The 21,411-nt window shown below is 37.0% G+C and overlaps 1 protein-coding gene across 2 annotated transcripts in view; it reads right to left on the bottom strand.

Moving 5' to 3' along the window:
* cntn5 (contactin 5) overlaps window positions 1-21,411 on the bottom strand; it is a 150,356-nt gene that overhangs the window by 89,834 nt on the left and 39,111 nt on the right. For both annotated transcript variants that reach the window (XM_014982727.2, XM_088011649.1), the window contains one exon: window positions 17,648-17,766. In XM_014982727.2, coding sequence (XP_014838213.1) covers window positions 17,648-17,702 — 55 coding nt within the window. In that variant the 5' untranslated portion in view covers window positions 17,703-17,766. The remainder of the gene's footprint in view (window positions 1-17,647; window positions 17,767-21,411) is intronic.

The following is a 21,411-nucleotide window of genomic DNA, read 5'->3' as shown; positions in this document are numbered from 1 at the left end:
GAGAACTATAAACAAGCACATTTCACCAAACACCAACATTAAATAAATTAAGAGTAATTATTATCAAATATTCATGTAATGCTTTAGTTAATGTGCCAATTGTTATTAATAAAAAGGCAACTCTAAACAAGTTGTCTTGCTTTAAAATAGCAGTTTTAAAGGGTCAAGGGTCAGAGTCTTGAAACTTTTAGATGTGTCCCTTGTCCTACACACTGGAATTAAATGGTGGATCTGCCTGCATCTCCACAGAGATCTGCTGATGAGCGAATACTGGAGCCAGGTGTGCTGAAGCAGAGACGCATCTAAAAGATGCAGGACACCTGCCCTTGAGGAATGCAGTTTAAAAAGACTCAGTGTTTCAGCATCTTTGCAGTTTTCTGGAAGTTTGTTCCAGATTAGTGGGGCATAAGAGCTGAATGATGCTTCTCTGTGTTTGGTTTTGATTCTGGGGATGCAGAGTAGATCTGAACCGCTGTAACACTCAAATGTGTAAATATAGCATTTGCAAAGTGTAAATTAAAAAAGTTTGCAATTATTCTGGCATTTAGCAAATAGAAAAAAAACCCCAAACAAACTGATAATCCTAACTCGCCTAAAACAGAAACAGTTCATTCTGATTTCACATCAAACAGTGCAAAAAAAAAAAAAAATGCATGTGTCTTTGTGTCTTTTTATGTAAAACTGTGTGTATTTGGAGTTTTTAATTGTGAAACTCATGCTTTGTAACTTCATTCAAAAACATCTGGCAGTCTGACTGGAGATCAACTTGTGGAAAGGGACTGTAGGGACATTAGTTGCAGAACTTAAAGCCACATCCTTTCATATGTTGTTGAAATGCAAATAAGAACAGCATGAACTGTTTTTATTTTTTATTCCATTTTATCAAGGACATCACACGAGGCATGATAACAAAGCAGCAGTTGTTTGGGACGAAGGTTTTCTAGACAAAAGCTCATTTGCAAACATGGCAGATAGACGATAGCGCAATGGGAGGTATTTGATAAATGGCCTGTACTGTATAATGCTTTATCAAGTCCCGAGGACCGCAAACTGTTTACTCTACAGAACAAGCCCCTACCGCCGTGGCCACCTTCGCTGAAGGTGTTTCCCTCACAAGTTTCAGAAATGTCTGGGGGTTTCCAGTCTTCATGCAAATTTTATTACAGATGAAAGAGAAAAAGAAAAATCTTCTCATTTAGCTCTAACACAGCCTGACATTGTTACGTATGCCATTTCTGCCCAGGTGTCATCTTATCTACATCCTCCAAATTCACCTTTCATGCCTCGCTGGTAAAGACATGAATTTTCTAAAATGAAACATGAATACACTTTATCATCTTTCATTAAGAATGATTTTATTCTACTCTGTTCCATATCCGTAACCCCCCTCCCCCCCAAAAGGGGCTTATTATATGGTTATTCTTTGTTGATTTCAAAGAATTGAATTTAAACTTCCTTTGTTTTCATGTAGGCTAATGAGACATTGTGCTGTGCTTTCATTAAGCTAAAATTATCAGAACTAAATGCTTTCCCCACAGATTGATGAATATGTGACTTTTTTGAGTAACTGTACAAAACTGCTGTAGTTACAGACAGCAGATAGCAGAAGCAGCTCACACTATAATGCAAAAGACAAGAACCTTAAAGCACAGCAAGCGTCTAATCAGAGTTCTACAAAAGGGGGTGGCGGTTTTTTGCGCTGCATGATAAAGTGCTATGGAAGAACTGAATAAAACAGAGAAATAATTATGTATCCTTAGGGACTTGTCAGCACAAAAACACTGCTATCTAAAAATGGAGAGCAGGCAATTACTGTATAACATATTCTTGGGTACAGCAAGATATGGAACTCTGAAATTAAAAGCATTGTGAGTTTGAATATTGCAAAGCAAAGCAATTGGTAGTTGGATGTCGTCTTGACAGTCGGTTTATCATGTCATGAATCATTTCAGCTGAGGTGTACACAGACTCCCTTCTGCACATAACAATGAACCTATCATTACTGCAGAAAAGTTTGCTTTAACAGCCATAAGAAAAATAGATTTTTATTTTTTTGTTTTTTCAGAATATATAACTACCACACTTAGCTCTCTTGCGCCCAAACCCTAAAAAGTATAAATGCATGTTCTTGTTGAATTTTTAATGGATAAGAAAAGCATGCAATGCTTAGAAAAATGAGTGAAAAGAAAATAAAACCTTCATGCACGACTAACTGTAGACTTTTCTCTATTCTGGTTGTGGCTTGGTCTGACACAAAAACAAGGTGAGAAATAAAATAAAAAAAAGGTTTTAAGTGCCGTAAAACCTTTTCACTGAGTTGCATAACCAAAACACGGATGTTTGAATTTGTGGATGCAGAGTGGCAGAGCCATCAATGTCATGGATGCTGAAGTGATATCCTAGAAATCATGAGTTTTGTATGAATGTGCTTATCTTTGGGGTCCAAGTGGCTGTCATATATTAGAGATTATTTTGTCACCTATAACATGCTCTCATTTCATTTTAAATTGTGCACTGGGATCAGTGCTGTGGAGTTTACAGAGTTGCACTGTTATTGACCAGTAATGTGAAGTTTGGGTTATGTCAGAATCTGGTTTGATTCACATATTTTTATTTTTTCACATGACCATCTAGATATGACTTTTTTTTTGTTTATATTGTAAGTACTTAAAGAAATACAACGCATATCTGATGTGATTTTGTCCATTTCACTTTTTTAAAGGATCCAGACTGCCAGACTGAGTGAAGTGTCTGCATGGTGTAATAAGATGATAAGTGTTATTGGGTCATTGCTCCAGTATTTGAATCACAGTTGCATCATTTCTTTAATAGTTCCTGTTTTTTTTTCTTCTGTAAAACAAAACCTTTATGTAGTGCTGGTTTAGAATAAACTTTTTTCTCTCCCTTCTTTACACCATAAAGGTTTCCAGCCACTGAACCCTGCTGGGCTCTTTGTTTTTTCATTTAAATAAATTAATTCAACCCAGACAGTTTTTGCTCAAATTGCATTCCTGTATAGAAATAGCTCCTATTTGTTGCATCCATATATGTATGAATGACAGCTGTGATGTGACAGTTGCAGTGTGTTAGAGGGAAGCTCAGAGTGATGACAAGGAAACGGCTTATTATACAGTAGCTTGACACAGTTTAAAGAAGACAGCCTCACTGTCTGCATTCAAACAAAGTTTAAAGATTCTCAACTACTTTTTTACTCACACAGAAGGAATATATGCATTAAAAATACATGAAGGCTTGTTGTGTTAATACACTGACATGTAGAGTACTTTGCAAAAGTCTTCTAACTGAACTTAGAACTTTTTTTATAATCTTGTCAAACAGCCATGTAGCACACCAACACAAAACAAGACATAACTGTGTAATTGTGAAGCAAGCAGACAAACAACTTTTTTTTTCTTGCAATTAATTAAAAATCCAAAAACTACAGCATCAATTTGCATTTAATCCTCCAGTCAATAACTTGTAAAATCATTGTTTGCAACGATTGCAGCTGCAAACCTTATGGGTGTTCAGACTCCTATGAAAAAGACTATTGCTATTTTTAAACCCTATTACAATTATTTAATTAAATCTTAAACAAGCAAAATATCAACACGCTGATACTTTTGCAGGGCACTATGCTTAATGTTGCCATGATAATTTAGAAATGCTGTTTTAGTTTTGCTTTTTGTATTTGAATATTGCATTAAAAGCCTGATTCTTCTCCCAAAGCCATGAGGAATATCACAAAGGAGCTTCGGCTCAGAGTGTCATTTCCCTTTCAGCTGTTGAAAATTTAGCATTCAGAGTCAGGTACATTATTCATCGTAGTTGATAAAGGATTTAAAATTAAATATCCCCCAGACCTGTAAGCTGACACTTACATAGATTGCATTCATTTACTTGCAATCTATCTGCTTTCTGCCACAGAGCCATCGCTGAGCGACTGATGATGTGTTCATTCAGCTACAGGAGAGATGTGATGTTCCGCGCAATTAGGAAGAACAAATATATGCTTATATCCGTATCATCCCTTGATCAAACACAGTTGGAGATATTGGCAAAAGTGTAACAGAGTCAAAAAGTCTCAGACTAATAGTTTTAAAGTATGAATGACACCAGATGAATGCATATCATTAGTCATATTTTATAACATATTCCTCCAGTCAAACTTTTGAAATGCTGAAACATGATGCAATATTTTCCTAATAGGAAAATCAGAGCTGTGCGAATGTGAGCGTTATGTTGGGTAAGGCTGAATATGCATTCGTCTCTTATGTCAAATCAACAATTTTAAAAATCTCAAATAGAAGACACTGAAGAAGATTGTTGGTTGCATAATAAACCAGGATCCTTTGGGTCCTGTGGATTGCAGAGCAGGGTCTTTGAGGAAGGGATTTGTCGACCACAGAGGCCATCACATCCCGTCAGATATTTGCTCAAAGTGAGATATACAGACCCATTTGGCAAAAACATGCGGCAGCAAACACTATCCTCATGCACAGTCACTTGCTGTGAATTCTCAGAGCCTCTATCTGCTAGATTCACAAATAACCATGTTTGGACACTTTTGCTGGGTAAAGCATATCAATTGGGTCTGATCTGAACCTGCGGTTTCTCAAGCAGCAGCTCTTCAGGGTTTTCTGGCACACGACAACCACAAACGTCTATGTATTTATTTTAGCAAGAGCCTCTCTTGAAGACAAGAATTTGTACCCACTCCCTCTGAGCCAATACTTTGTAGAGTAAAAATGCTGCTGCAGTTACAGCCATAATTCTTTTGTGGTCTGTTTCTACAAGATTCGCACATCCAGACTGATTTTTTTATTTATTTATTTTTCTGGAAAGTAGCACAAGCTACAGATTGAACAAACTCCTTGTGGACAACATTCTTTAAATCTTACTACAGATTTTCAGACAGATTAATTGCCTGGACTTTGACTTGGTCATTCTAACACATGAAAATGCTTTGACCTAAAACCTTTCCTTTGTAGCTTCAGCTCTTTTGCTGAAAACAAAAATCGGTAACACTTTATTTGAAGGGGGTTGAATAAGACTGACATAACACATGTCATGAATATGAATAAGCCTTCATGAATATTTATGACTGTTGTCATAAAGCGTCATTCGGTAAATTATGACACTTTTAATACACAGTTGACATTATTCAAAATGTCTTTGTTATGACAACTTGACATTAACCAAGAAATCATTACTGATATACATTTGTTATAAAAGTATTACTGATTGCACTTTAAAAATTAGGTAACTTTATATTATTAAAGATAAAGTTTAAACAGTAATGATTTCCTGGTTAATGTCAAGTTGTCATATCAAAGACATTTTGAATAATGTCAACTTTGTATTACAAGTGTCATAATTTACCGAATGACGCTTTATGACAACAGTCATAAATATTCATGAAGGCTTATTCATGTTCATGACATGTGTGTCATGTCAGTCTTATTCACCCCCCTTCAAATAAAGTGTTACTCAAAAATCTTTTCTCCGACTGGTTTTCTTCTACAATTGCCTCATAAATTGCTCCATCCATCTCTGAACAAAGCATGATGCTGCCACCGCCATGCTTTATTATAAAGAATGATGTGTCAGTTATTTCTGGAGAAAGTCTTGCATGTGGACCAAAAATTTCAATTTTGGTCTCCTTCCATATGCTAGCTGCCCACCACTCAAGGCATGACCCCGAGCACATGAGCCAAATCCTTTACATGCAACCAAACTACAACTATTTTGTTTTTCTGTTACAAAATCTCAATAAAATACATTAATGGTTGAGGATGCACTATGATAATTTGGAAAAGGTATGAAAAGTATGAGGGAAATGAGTGCTTTTACAAGTCATTATACAATATACAAATATGCAATATTTATGTAGCTCCAATTCACAACGCATGCTGTCTCAAGGCACTTTACAATGAATTAATAAAGCCAGCCAAAGACTCAGCAGAGTGGAAAGATGCATAACATTTATTGCTGACAAACTGGAAAGACTGACAAATTTCTGCAAATCTTCAACAAATAATATTTAAAAGTGCATTGAATTCTATTTAAATTGTAAAAAAAAAAAAAAACAGTATTACTACAGTGTTTCTCACATAAATGTACAATATCATATCTACTATGTATTACAGCAACATTGCTGGAATATTCTGTCAAAATTTCACACTGAAGTAAAATCCTAAACAGTCAGTAGAAAGAAAAAACACCCCTTTTGTTTGTTTGACTACTGAAGCCACCCGGCACTTTCTCCTGTCAGCTTTCACCTTCATCTGATAAAAGCAATGACCCTTGCAGATCCCACTGATCCCTATCTTTCAGAGGGCGTAAAACCAGAAACACTCCTTGTTGAAAAGACGCTGTGTGCTCCATTTCCGAGAGCTCCAGCCCAATGCCATCAGTTATTGTTTGAGGTCGTAACACCAGCGTTACGATAACATCTCCAAAGGTGGCAAATGCCATCTGATACCGGAACAGGGAACAAAAAGCCAAACACCGCAGTTACTTGTCCTTATTATCATATGAGTGTTCAGCTATTAGAGCCTTTGTTTTAATGAAGGTTACATTATTGGGAAGTGACACCTACTTGGGGCAGTAATTCACCTCTAAGACAAAAGGATTAATATGCAAGCAAATCACGAACAGAGGGACCGAGTGAACTTAAAGGCAACGACAACGGAATGGAAAACAAAGGAAACACGAAGCTAGCGGAATAGAAAACCTGTAAACTTGCATGAGGTCAAGGCGTTGACACGTGGGAGAATATGTGAGCCTTGTGAGAATTTGTCTGTCTCCTGCAGAAATCTCTCGAATAATGTACAGTAAGAAGGCGAGGCATTCGAGGGGACTCAAGTAGACGGACATGATTGGCTATCGCCTGTAAGATTAATGAAGACCTTCAGAGAGAGATTATATTGACTCAAGCTGATTATGCTTGAGACCATTTATTCAGCTGAATATCATTACAGATGGAACAATCCATACATCATATGCAACCTCGCCTTACCTCCTATCACAATATACTACTCACTAAGCCCTGTTCTTTTTTCATTACTCTCGGTGTACTAAGGGGATCATATGAGCTGAATCAACCTTGCTGGGGTATGAACCGGCACCGATGCTGCATAATGCAGGCTTTAATGGAAATATGAACATCTTCTCCATTCTGCTTTATTGATGCACATTTTTATTGTGGGTTTCTATAACGCAAGAAAACTTTAAGGTGATAGAAAAGTTTTGCAGCATCTAATTTTACTTACAGTATTCATACAAGGAATGCATGATATATCGGCACCAACATTGGTATTGGCCGATATTAGTCATTTTTTAACATATTGGTTTTGGCCCAATCATCAAAACTAGGGTGATATTAACAACCGATATTTATTCCCATCTTGTTGCTGTCCGTTTCTGTTAATTTTTTCCCCAAAAGGTGTTAAAACACTAGAGAAATGTATTTAATATTAAATATTGGTTATCGGTCATAACAGCTATATTAATATCAAATATCAATATGAGCCCGAATTTTCATATCAGTGCACCTCTTGGAGATTTTCTCTCACAGCAGGTTTTCTTCCAGAATCACTAGGACTGGGCAATGAAACAATAACGATTTGTATCGCATTAGGCACATGATTGATCTCTTTAGAAGAGAGTATTAATTTCACCAAAGTTCAGTCCAGATCCACATGGCATTCTCTGAGACGGAGCTGTTGAATCTTGAGGGCAGCTGAGCAATGTGGATGATGGCTTCAACCAACTCACTTTCGTAAGCTAACAACTTGTGCAGCAGCAGTTTCATGTTGCTTACTAGGGCACATTTCATTCCTTAGAGGTTCGTCAATTTTTACGACCAGTTATGCAAACTTTGTGATGAACTGCTAGTCAGGAAACAGTGGTCACATCAAATTGTTTTCTATGTGACACCATTCATAAATGTTGAGAGTGCTATAAAGAGAAATGCAGTTAATCAGTACACTGGAATATGAATCTCAATTGTCCATGAACCACATAAACAGGGTCCAGGGTCCACATTGAAAGAATAGACACATTATGAACCCAATGTATGCCTAAAATATAGACTGGACTGAAAGGAAACGAATTGTACAACAGTTTGACTAATTCAAATGGTTGTAATCCTCTGTGTGCAAGTCAAAGTCTCCATATTGTGTTAATGACCTGATTATTTAACTCAGGTGTGAATCCTAAAGTTGCAGGATGTCGGACCTCAACCGGAGGGCTGGAGTTAAAACCTGCTGGTCTATTAGAAAATCCACAAAAATGCACTGAAGTTGGTAACGGAAGAAAATGTAAGTGGTGATGCTACGGTTAGGTTGAGCATTTACCTTTTCTTCTCAACACTGATTACTGATTTGGAACACCTGAGGACGCGGTGAGGCCTTATTATCTAAAGCCTGACTAGCAGCTAGCGTCTCTCCTCCGCAGGCAGACACGCTTCCTCCTTTTGATTTGTAGATTATTTTGATTGCACATTACAACACTTTCACATACGTTCCCCACTCAATCACACCAGACACCTCTGATTTCACTGCCTTTCACACTTCATATTAGAAAGTTTAGTTTTAACCTTAGTTTATGTTGAATAAATTCAGATTTCAGAAACTTTTATACACGGTGTGTTTCCACTTTTCATAACCAAGTACAAAAACCATTGAAATCCACCAGAAATAAAAAAGGAAGCCATCATTGTTCAACCCAACGGTTTAAAAATCATTGGTATCAGAGCACAAATTTATGCACTCTGAAATGCCGAATTTAAATCCTTTGCCTGCTTATTGAATGGCAGAGCTCTAATTGTAATGTTCACTCAAAAATCTCTTTTTTTTTCTTTTGCTCACTTTCCCAGACGCCAGTTGCTCATATAAGAAGGCAGTCACAAGTCAGACTCTGCCAGCTGGAGAAGATCCACTAGTCTCAGATGGTGGGATTGGAAATAGATTTTGCATACCTCAGTTTGTCTGAACTAAGTACAAGTCATAAGAGTTGTTGTTATACAGTACTGTCCCATTGCTAGTACCTACCTTGTTCTCAAAGTTACTAAAAAAACTGGTGATTGGAATTATCTACACTATTTACCACCATATTTTAATACACATTTTCTGTGGTTTCCAATCACTGCAATATATTCGTAGCATAGAGTCTATGTAGCAAATGTAAATATTCATTTGTTTCCCCACACACAATCATAACCCTGGTGTGCGACTCTTTTGCCCTTCGCGAAAATGACTTCATGCATTACTTATACGGCACTATACTTCTATATTTCCTGCAACCCACTTTTAATATTTAGATAGCTCGGAGTTAGCAGAGGAAAAGGTGAATTACCATTCCACACTTAACACTCGGAGCAACATTTTATTTCAATCAATGGCCGACTGTGGGGGAGAATAAAAAAGGCCTCAGACATCATGCCAGCCCAACCCACTTTTAAACATAAGAGAAATCTAATTGTGCTGCCCTCTCTGCCTCCGCATGATTTAAATATCTGCAGAATGAAAAGAACTTGACAGGGGAGACAAGAACAAGTGGAAAAAAAATAGAACACAGGATCTACTGTCTTCAAAGCAAGCGTTTTCAGAGCATTCAGACTGAACAGAGGGTCAATAATCCATTACACAAACCATCATTTCAAAGTATTTTAAAGGACAAAGACACCATCATATCAGTGGGGTTAGCTACTCATAGCTTCTGTTGCTAATATTTGAAACTAGTTTGGAGTGCAGCTCTCCTGCTGAAATAGAGCAGTTAATAGCTGCGGTCAGACATCAAACTTTTTGTGTACAAATCCACACACAAAAGCAAATATATGCACACATTTCACACTTTTGACTGAGACTAAATGGGTCTTCATCTCGACATTATGTTAAGATAAAGATGTGAAATATTTAATCCCGAAGATTACATACAATGTTGATGATCTTGAAACAAATCTATGAATATACATAAAATTATTTCTTAATGTTGAGTGAGCTTATCCTGGTAGTTTGGAGCTACGGTTACATGCGGTTCCTACTGGAGCTCAGTGTGCAGCAATGCAAACAGCAGTGGGTTCAGCACACATCCCTGGGGGGCTCCTGTGTTCAATGTGATGGTGATGGAGCTGGTGCAGCTGATCTGGACTGTGAAGTCGTCCAGGAACCAGCTGCAGGAGGAGGTGTTCAGTCCAGGCAGATGTAACTTGAGCTGCGAGGGAATGGTGGTATTGAATGCTGAGCTGAAGTCTATAAAACAGCATTCTCACATGGGAGCTGAGGTGTGACAGAGAGTTAGATCCCTTCAACTGCTGACCAATTTGTGCGGCATGCGAACTGCAGCGGGTCCACTGTAGGAGGGAGCTGGTTCAGAACCAGCCGCTCAAGGCACTTCATATAATTGGGGTAAGTAGTCAATGAGCTCTGCAGCTGTGGCCCTTTTCTGGAGCGGGGCTAATGGTGGTGGGACTCTGTGGGCTTTCTTATTGATAGATCTGAGAATGATTAAAAACAAACATATTTCATAAATAATTCATTAGTAGGTTTTTGATTCATAAACTGATGAAGTAGCAATCTCAGCAGTTCAATATTTAGCATTTTCTACACAGTGTTAGAAGGATGAACAGAAACATCCATCTGTCAATTTTTCAATTTATTCCTCCATTTTCTATTTCTAACTTTGACCTGGGAACCTGCAGTCTATGCAGAGACTCTCTAAGAAACCAACACAATCATAACAGAGATGCCAAGACATTGCTCTGAAGAAGCAAATTTCCCCTCCAGCTACCACGCCACCCAAAAGCAAACATTACTCTTTCTTTAGAGGTATCGACTGCTCCCCATCCTAAGTGGGCACACCACCGTTTTCCTAGAGGTGTCAGACTTACACATGTTTCCACCCTTGAAGCTTCCAGGTAAATTATAGAAAGCCCCACTGCCACTTTCTACAACCAGTACTGTAGAAAGTAACAATTTGAGGGAGAAAACATGAAACTGGACACCTTGAATACACTTTTGACTAGAGAAAATGACAATGGGTTGAATACTTTTACAAGGCATTTGGAAAGAATGTTTTCTTCCTGTGCCAACAGTATTTAGCTCATTTAAATTAAGTAAGACAAACCAATCTATTATATTTTGTTTTGTACGCAGACCTCAGAATTAAACTTCAATACCTCAAAGCACCAGTTTGTTTGTTGCTTCAGTATTGCTCATGTCAAATATGAATCTAACCTGAGCAAATAGTAACTTTAAAATGCAGTGGAACAATGCATGGACTTCACACACAGGTATTTCAATCTTATACAGCAGAGCTTTTCTATTTTCACAACAGAAAGCAGCACAGTACTCATTGCCTCTCCTGTTACATCAAACTGAGTTTTTACAGTGCTTTGGCTGGACCGAAAGCATCGCATTTTCTTTTTTCTAACAGGTTAAATACTCTCATTCTCACCTATCACTGCTTATCCCTCTCCAATCTGACAATTTTGGACTTGATATTTGTCCATAGTTTGACTTTTTTCTCTTATCTCCAAAATCCAAAATATTTTCTTCTAGTTTTAGGAAGTGCAAAAACAACAGCATCTTATTTTCCCTCGAAACAAATCGATTGTAATATTATCCACTCATGCGGTGATCTGCTTCAACAACACCAAAGGACTCATAAGTGCAAATTTTTGGAAATTGAATTTAGCTTCAGTAGAGTGCCACTATCTGCCAAATAGCTTTGGTTTCTGCTGCATCTCTGTCGAAGCAAATGCTGTGTAAATCGAAGCAATTTGAAGCTGGATTTTTTTATCTGTGACCTTTATACTAATAAAAAGGTATTTTGTTGTCACTGTGAAGAAACGGAGATCAGTTAGATACACTGGGAACATTCATACTTAAAACTAATAAGTAAAAACAAAAAGCAGGGATGCCCTGATCTTCCCTTTATGGTTTTATTTCAGATGCAATTACAGCTAAAGCGTTGTGATAGAACATGCCAAGCGATGTTGCTAACCTGTATATTGTTCTGAACCATTTTAAAATAGAAAAGAAAAACATTTCATTTGCAAACCTGGTAGTTTCTTCCCGAGACGATTGTAAGAAAGCTGACTTTAATGTTCCCAATTTGATTTAAAATTTAAACTTTAGGCAAAATCCAACCAGATCATAAATCTACCTTGGAGATGTCGAAGGGAAAGCGTTAAACTTTTGAGGAAACTCTAAAGAGATTAAATAAATATCCATGTGACAGCAAAGGAGATTAGGAATAACTGACTGCCTTTCATGTATTTTGGGAAATATATGATTTTGCAGCTGCTTGGACCACAGAATGTCCTCCCATTACAATCGAACTGACTAGAGCTACTGTATTTATTAATCCATCTGCAAATATTTTAATTAATCGTTTAATTTATGAATTTTATCCAACAGTTGAAGCAATTTTGTAGTAACAGTTTAAATTTTTTGTTAATTTCTGCACAGCTAATTCTAATATTTGAGGAAAATCGCATGCGTGGAAAATTGCTGAGTGGCTCAGTTGGCAGGTAGAACCATGCACACTCCTCTCTCTCCACCGTATTTCCTGACGATTTGCTGTTCAAAAAAACCACTTGTTCTAAAAAAAATTAATCAAATACAGAAACTAAAATGTGTAATAAATTGTGAATGTCAAATATGATTAGATTAATCATATTTGAACCAGGTTCAATCTTCAACCTTGATGACTATCTTCTTTTCTGGACAAGAAAAGAAGATTTGTTACAAATCTTGGAGTTAGAATGGATTCTCATCTTACATTTGAAAATCATATTAAGCATCTATTTAAAACCTGTTTCTTTCATTTTCGCAATATCTCCAAAATTCATCCATCTCTCTCTTTCTCTGATGCCGAGACTCTCGTCCATGCCTTTGTGTCCTCCAGGCTCGACTACTGCAACTCTCTGTTCACTGGAATCCATAAAAAACATCTTCAGAAGCTTCAATACATTCAAAACAGCGCAGCCAGGATTCTATTGAGAGCCCGTAAATCTGCCCATATTACACCTATTCTGCATGACCTTCATTGGCTTCCTGTCACTTACAGAATTCAGTACAAAATTGCTCTCATTACTCATCAACGTTTAAACAGAACTTCACCGGATTATCTGAAGGACCTTCTCATTCCACATTCATCCACCAGATCTCTACGATCACAAGACAGCAACATCCTCCACCTTCCTCGCTCCAGATTAAGGACCATGGGAGATCGGGCATTCGCTGTGGCTGCCCCCCGTCTCTGGAACTCTCTCCCGGATTGTTTGAGAGCTCCGCAACCACTGGTTCACTTCAAAAGAGGCTTAAAGACTTTTTTATTTAAGCAAGCCTATTTTTTCTAATGAAAGTGCGGTACAAATTAAATCGATTATTATTAAATTCTAAATAAAATTGACTAATTTTATGCTACAAAGGACAAAAAAAATTTCAAATAAAGGTTTGTATTAAACCTTTTATTTTGTATCGTCCTGTGGTGGACAGGTGACCCACTGACTGCTGGACATGGACTCCAGCCTCCCCAACGACCCAGCCTGGATAAGCAGGTAAACTATTAATGAATGAATGGATAAACACTTTAATGAAGCCAGAACATTTCCATCTAGCATATTTATCAATTTAGTTATTTACATTATCTATTATGTATGAGTTTGTGTTGTTTACAATTTATTCATCAACCAATAAATAATGACTCTCAGTCTCTGAGCATGTCATTCAGGTCAATAACTTTGTGCTTATGGTGTGCAAATCTGATTTGTAAAAAAAAAAAAAAAAAGAATATATATATATATATATATATATATATATATATATATATATATATATATATATATATATATATATATATATATATATATATATATATATAGAAACAGGGTTAAGATAAATACTTAAGCTAAAATGATCAGTATTAAGGTAAAAACATATTGGCCGATACAACTCTAGCAAAATATAATGAATGAAAAAGCATGGCTAAAAAGTTCAACTTGCAAAGAATATTAAGTCACTAATCTGTAGAAAGTAATGAAAGAAAATAAAAAGCTGGGGAAAATGCATGCTATCTGGTTAGGATTGTATTTTCTGGTCTACTTCAATAGTTCATTGTTTACACATTTAAGCAGAAGAGCCAGAGGGTGTGAGAGAAAACAGAAAACTACTGCAACATCTCAAAGTTTCTACCGGCACTCTCAGCCATCCAGGTTTTATTTTTAGGTAAAGATTTTACCCTTTTTTATTATTGTTTCCTAATTTTGCTTTACAGTTAAAAGTTGTTCTCTGCATTACTTCATATTGTAGTTAAAATATCAAAAGTCAGTCAGTAATAAGTTCCCGGTACTTAATTTAAATGCGTTAGTGGTAGAGTTTTAATCAAGAAATTGTCTGAATATAAACTGCTTTACAGCAGCGGTGGCACCCACTGAGTTTATATAGATTTACTGCTTTTATGACACATTCCCACGCATTAGATGAATCACTTACAAAATCTCTGGGGAGTCTCTAATGACACTTTGCAGACAGTTGTTGAAATGGCTCATGATTAAATTACGCCAGCCCTCCATGTGCTTCTGCTGTTGGCTTCTAAACTAACATCACAAAGTGCTTGATAACACCAGACGTTGACTTTCTGTGGGAAGAAAAAGATTTGAAACCGTGGAAATTTTGCTCTTCTTGCACAATGACATTCCAGTCTTTTCAGAAGAAGGAGGTAAAAAAAACGGCACTACCTGTGAATGTGTGCACATCTTGAAGCAGATTCAGAACTGCTGCTAACGAGCTGAAAAGGACTGCTGAATCCCAGTCTGACTATTATATTACGTCTCTAACTCCAAGTCATTTTGCTTTCTCTCCTGTCTATGTAAATCTGTGCACGAAAGTTTGACCCAAATAAAAATCCATCTATAGGTAGATGGATTTAAACTACCATGAGAACTGAGCAAAAAAAAAAAAAAACTAATACAGACGTAAAAGGTACCCTAATGATGTCAAGCTGATTTGGTATGAACCCAAAGCCGACTATGCAAATTTATAACTCTTACATCTTTAGGCGTAAGTGTGTCTGTTGTTTCTTACAATTTGTCCTAAGGCTGAGTTATTGATTAATGTTGAATTTAAGTTACAGACATGATCTTACACACAGAAAACCTCTGTGGTGATTCATCAAATACTCTGCTTCTGCTTCAGGGATAAAAGTTGGGCATATTTAATGAAGCACTGGGTCAAAACGTGACCGCCATTTTGAATAACATAATTTGCTCAGACTTTACTAAACCTCTTCAACAAGATTCAATACGAAATAGCAAAGTAATAAATTATAATGTGTGATAATAATACCAGGCGGTTACTTTATGCCCCCTAATTCACAGCACATGAGCTAATTCAGTTAAACCAACCTTAATCTTGCATATGCTAGCGGAAGCTAGTTAGCACATGCTTGTGCAAGTTATGTTCAGAATTCAAGCTTTGACCATAAAGTCAACTTAGACAGGCAATGGTTTATTCATTGTTTTCCATACACACAAAACTGGGTTGAGTTGTTCAGACAGAAGCTGGGTAGTTTCCATCTTAACCCAACATCAATCAAAGGTGTCACAATGTGTTGGGTTTGTAAGGAAACTAGACAGAGCTCAACTATTCTTCACATATTTCCATTTTGTGCTACAGCCAATTCACAGATTCACCTTTCTGCATATTCTTCTGTGGAACATAGCTCAGTGATTCACGTAAAATTTGCTGTTTTCCATAGAGCATATCAAAAATATCCAAAAGAAGATGCAGCTGAAATACCTCGACACAATGTTACTCGATATGCTTATGACTGGCGTTTGCAAAGCAACCAAGCCAGGAGCAACATTCATTTTCTTTGGCTGTAGCCCCAAGACTGGAGATATGGGAAGCTGTAGTTAGTGTGGTGACAGTTTCATATTGGTATATATTCAGGTGTATTTAGTGTGTTTGAGCTTTCAAAGTAGGCAGAGACAGTTTCTTTCTTATTACACAATGAACACCTTACAGCCACAGTAGTCAGCGACTCCACTATGAAACCAAATAAGCATTTTTGCGCTGTCACATTGAACTTTGGGTTTCCTTTCTTATTAAAAACATGGCAGTAAATACATGCATATCCTGTTTCTTTGTCCTTATTTTATTTCCTCTGACGTTTTTCTATTCATACTCTACACTCCTCATTCCTCATTTATGCACACAATCTTGATAAAAAAAAAGCTGACTTCTGATTTTGATTTTGGGCTGAAGCCTAAATCTGTCCATTTCTGTATCAGGACTGAGTTGGCAAAAAAAATAAAAAATAAACACAGAGTTGATTTTAAATCAGTAGACTTTAGTGCACAGCAGTTGAATTTGGCAAAATCTCTTCAGTCTGATCAGGTGAAAGACATTCATGCTCATTCAACTATAAAGCAATATTAGCGGGTGAGAAGTTTTCTTTTCTATTTTTGGATTGCTGAGAGCACTACATGAAGACAGGCTTATTAATTTTCTCTTGTCAAATTGATTGTAATATCACTCAATCAAATACTGACCTCATCCAGCTGAACAATTCTCAGAATAATCAGCAAATCATTATAAAACAGCAGCAAAAGACAACGAGCTTGTTACCATCTTGACTGAAAAAAATAAAATAAAAAGCAGAAAACAAAACATAACTGCAAAGTAGTTGTTGCTGTTTATGCAGGTGGCTCATTACATGTAATAATCTGATCTGCACAAATTGCTTAACTTAGAAATTACCAGGAAGTGTTCCAATTGCCACTGGTTAGTAGGCCAACATCATAACTGGCAATTGGCATTTGGAAAGCGCAAACAAGAAACAATCTGTTCTCTCTCTTCTAAAAACAAAAACAATTTACGCAGACTGCAACAGTCTCGTAGGACAAGGCTCAAAAGTTAAGAAACTGTTGTTGCCGTTTAATAGTATGGTTTAACAAGGGGAAGAGAGAGGTCAGAGCTGTTTGTGTGAGTCCCATAAACGAAGCTCGGAGAGAGCCACGGAGTGCATAACCCTCCTCTGGTGGGCTAAAAGAAGCATTTAAAGGGCAAAATCCATTAGAGTGGCAAACACATGCCTCTGAACTGACCGAGGAAAGGCAATTGAGCTTTAAATTCTGCACTCACTCTGAATCACGCTGAGAAAATGAGAAGGCAAAGCATTAAAGATGGAACATTAGCACAGTCATGTTGCAGTTTTAATTGCTACCGGGACCCAAAGGCCGGGAAGGTAGTTTGTCAATGAAACTGAATGACATTTTCCATTTTTTTGAACAGAGAAGGAAGGTATTTTTAGTCAGGAGTTGTCAAATTGTCAGAGGAGACCAAAAGAACAAACGCAGTTGGCATGTTAAACTATCTCACTTTCCCCCCAGGTAAGCTAAGCTCATGATTGAAATGATGCAGATTCCTTCTGTCCCACACTTAAAAGTTTCCTCCTTCAACCATTCATCCAGAAGGACGGTTCTCTCAACTGAGTCACCTTTACAGAGTGCAACTCCTCTGTCATCATCTGAACAGTTCAATGAATACTACACAGCTGTAATGCCAGCGCTTAAAGAGATTATTCACTACATTTATTTCCTATTATCTCTGACTCTACCTTTCGAATTCCTTACCTGAAAGGCCACTGATGACAGACAGGATGAGAAATGGTTTCCATGGCGACCCCATACTTGTGGAAGAGGGTCCCTTCTGCTAGAATGTTAGCAGGTCAGCTGCTTCATGAAAGCCGCGCCTGCAAACAGAGTGAGAAGGAGAAAAAAACTGTAGGAGAGAGGACGCAAATCACATATGCACTGCAGGACAGCAGCTTTATTTTAAGGTTTTACATCCCTGAACTCTTCAAGTGTTTCCTTTTTATACTCAGTCTCATCACATTCAGCACAGACCTTGCTAAACGTTCTGTGCTGAGGAAAATCAAATGTTTTGAGTTTCGTCAGACTGCGATTGGCTCTCATTCTGCAGTCATATTAACACGAGTATGGGATAGAAGCATGTATGCACTGAGTACCCAGCATGAATAGCTTGTGACAGGAACATATTTTGGATGGCAGAATGTGGAATATAATGATGGACTCACTGAACAAGTACATGCCATTTCATAAATGATAATGTTAGTGATGGGGACTATGACTTACTAGAATCATCGGAGAAACGGCTTTTGGTCTCTTGACAGAGAAATCCTCCAACCGCTAAAATCTCACGCAGTGTGGAAACATCTTTGGTTTTGTTGCAACCAAAATCCTCGATGGATTCCATTTAAATTGTTTGTGATAGACCAAAACAAAATACTACACACGTAGCTTAGTGCCATGTTCTTTTTCCAATTCTGGATTTGAAAGTGATCCATTAGATCCAAAGCTTGGTACCTAAGCCCACTTTACTCACTTGTTACTTTTCAACAACTCCATCTTTTGGCTTCATTAAGCAATTTCTTCAATAATGTTCTTAAAAACATTACACTCAGGACGTCTTACTAATAAAATCCTATCTGATGGAAATTGGTTGCACTGGATTCTATTTAGGGTATCAAAGTAAATGGGGATTTTGTATTCAAGTTTAATATAACCCATATAAAATTGCTATATAATACATAAAATCATATGGTTAGAAAGAGGCAAAATGTCAAATAGTCCAACGGCTAAGAACACCTTTTTCCAAGGCTTTCCATTTTTCACAGTGAATTTTAAAACTTGTGAATTTTTTTCCACTGACGACTCTGGGAGCTCATTTTCAAACGACATGTCTCTCCACAGTTGTTTATCATTTTCCAAACCAAGGCGATCTTCTGCTTGTCGGTTTCATTTATTCGTTTTCCTTCAGGGGTATCCGGACTTTGCTCCGATTTATCAAAACACAAGTTTCAAACACACAAAAAAAAGTTTTTGTTTCTGTGTCTTTGTGCTTGCATCTACGAAAGGGGAGGGAATTAGGGCTAGCTCCTATTCACTGACAAGATCCGCGGGGAAGTGTCTCGTTGATCTGACGGCTGAATTTCACTCACGACGGAGTGGGATTGACAGATGCTCCATCTAATCATCTGCTAAGAGTATTAACAGTCTGCCCTTTGCACGATAATCTGTGGCATTTGACATTTCTTATTTTTAAATGGCTTGTCGCAGCCAATTTAAAATGTGTTGGAATAACTTCCCCAGTGTGTTGGTTAAACTAATTGCCAAAACAGCAATTCAAATGTTAAGTGTTAGCAAACATTATTTCAACATTATTGTATTTGAAGGTTATGTTTTAAGCAGAACTAATTCTGCAGACCCTCTAATTTTGTTTCCATAGAAAAAACTGCTTTCCATTCATCTGAAAAAAATAAACAAACCTTCATTAGAACCTTCAATTTGCTCCCTTTTCTTTTTAATAATAGGAATAGCATCCGTCACCTTTTCAAAGCACCATTTAGGTCATTCATAAAGTGGCACCAAAAGCTGTAATGTTGGACAGAAAAACGCCCAAAAAGTGACTAAACAATCATATTAGTTGCTTTGTCCTCAACATACCTCATCCATCGTCTTGCATTGCAAAACACAGCAGTATTAAATCTTGATGAAAACAACACATAACATATATATAGAAATAAGAGACATAAAGCAAACGGATGATTACTCACTTGTTCCATTTCTGTTTGCCACAGTTAATTAACTTCTCAGCAAATGTAATCATTTTCAATTAAAGAAAGAAAAAATTAAGGGTGGCGCTGAATTTTTTTACGCGATCTCGGTTTTCATTCTCTTTGCTCACTGATGTAAACAATTAAACAGCTGAAGGTCATCCGTCTAGCCAGCCGTCTCACGGTGGCCTCCTTTTCGGAAGAGGTGCTCACACTTTCACTCCACCGTGACTCTTTATCATCTCACTGGCAAACAGGCGTGTGAAACAAAAAAAACAGAAAAGCATATTCAGAGGCAGAGCAGGGGCAGGAGCATGACCAGCATTCTTTATAACTTCTCTTTGTTTGGGAGAATAAGGGTCAGCTGGGCTGTAGTAGATATTGTGCGTTGTATGTATTCACTCTATTATTTTATGCGTTTTTCTATCAGACATCATTTCTCATCTTGTATAAAAACATGTAATTTTTGTTTAAAAAAAGAGAGTAAAATGGCCTGTGAAGTTCTCCAAGATAAGTCCTTAATGACTGAAATGACCAGTTTCCAGTCAGTTGTATGACAACTAGTTTACTAAAACTGGTCATCAGTTGACAATATGTGTTTATAAAGAGTTTTTTTTTCTCTGTTTTATTGATGTAAAGTACTTTGAATTGGCATGTTGCTAAAATCTGCTATACAAATAAATCTAATTGGTTATTATACATTTTTTAAAATACAGTCTGGATTTATCCTCGACCCATTTTAAAGAAGAAGGGGTATAATGCATTTTCCAGGCACATAGTCCCATTTTATAGTGAATTTAAGTAGCTATATTTTATCTGTAGCTCAGTAAATGTAGAAGCTGAACTGGAGACTGCAGCTGAAAGGAGGAGCTTTGTGGAAATAGGCGGAGCTTTGTAAGACCAAACATTTCTTCTTGGATTTCTGAAACATGCATGAACGAATCAACGCAAAACTCCAGGTATGTTTTTTCTATGAAAAAAAAATCATAACATGATAGAAAGCTTCAAAATACATTAATTTTACATAACACTGCTCCTTTAACAACAGTGACAGTCAATGCATTTTATTCAACAGCCAACAACAATGTTGCAAACAGCTTTGAAATATTTTTAAAATGTGTGCAGGAAGCCACTCTTGGTCTTTATTTGGATCATTTTCTCCATGAGATCACAAAATTATGAAACAAACCCATGTGTGTTTACGAGTTGTTGAGCAAAACTCTAATGAAGTTTTCCGATGACCACTAGGGATTAATCTGCTTTGAGACAAATTAGCATGAGGAATGGAGTTAAGGAAAAGTCCACCATCATGCTCTGCCTGCATGTTTATCCACTGCAGACTCTGTGGAAGGCAAAGGGATTTAGACTAAAAATAGTCTATTTTTTAGACTATTTATTAATCTACACATACTGATTAAACTGAATGGAGGACAAGAATGATTCATTTCTCTGCGATAATTGAAGCTTTTTTAACCAAATAAATATTTTATTTTTCTTGTAACAAGTAAAACATCTGGGCATGCTACCGAATCACAGAATACTTAGAAAAGCGAAATTTAGAATCAAGACGACCTAAAGATAGATTTGATGGAAATATTCTAATATTTATCCTTTATAAAACTGAGTGGAATAGACAGATGCCTCCCTCATTCTCCGTGCAGCCACAGTTCCTTCCTGGAAAATTGCAGCCACTGCGTTTTTTCCTAGAGTGCATCGGTTTTGAAATGTTTTCTCCAGGGACAAAGAAGGTGTAAACAATGT

Source organism: Poecilia mexicana, unplaced genomic scaffold, assembly GCF_051168715.1.
Source record: "Poecilia mexicana isolate PSO_F unplaced genomic scaffold, ASM5116871v1 scaffold_13, whole genome shotgun sequence".
In the NCBI taxonomy this organism is placed as follows: Eukaryota; Metazoa; Chordata; class Actinopteri; order Cyprinodontiformes; family Poeciliidae; genus Poecilia; species Poecilia mexicana.
This window is presented reverse-complemented; position numbering and strand designations above follow the sequence as displayed.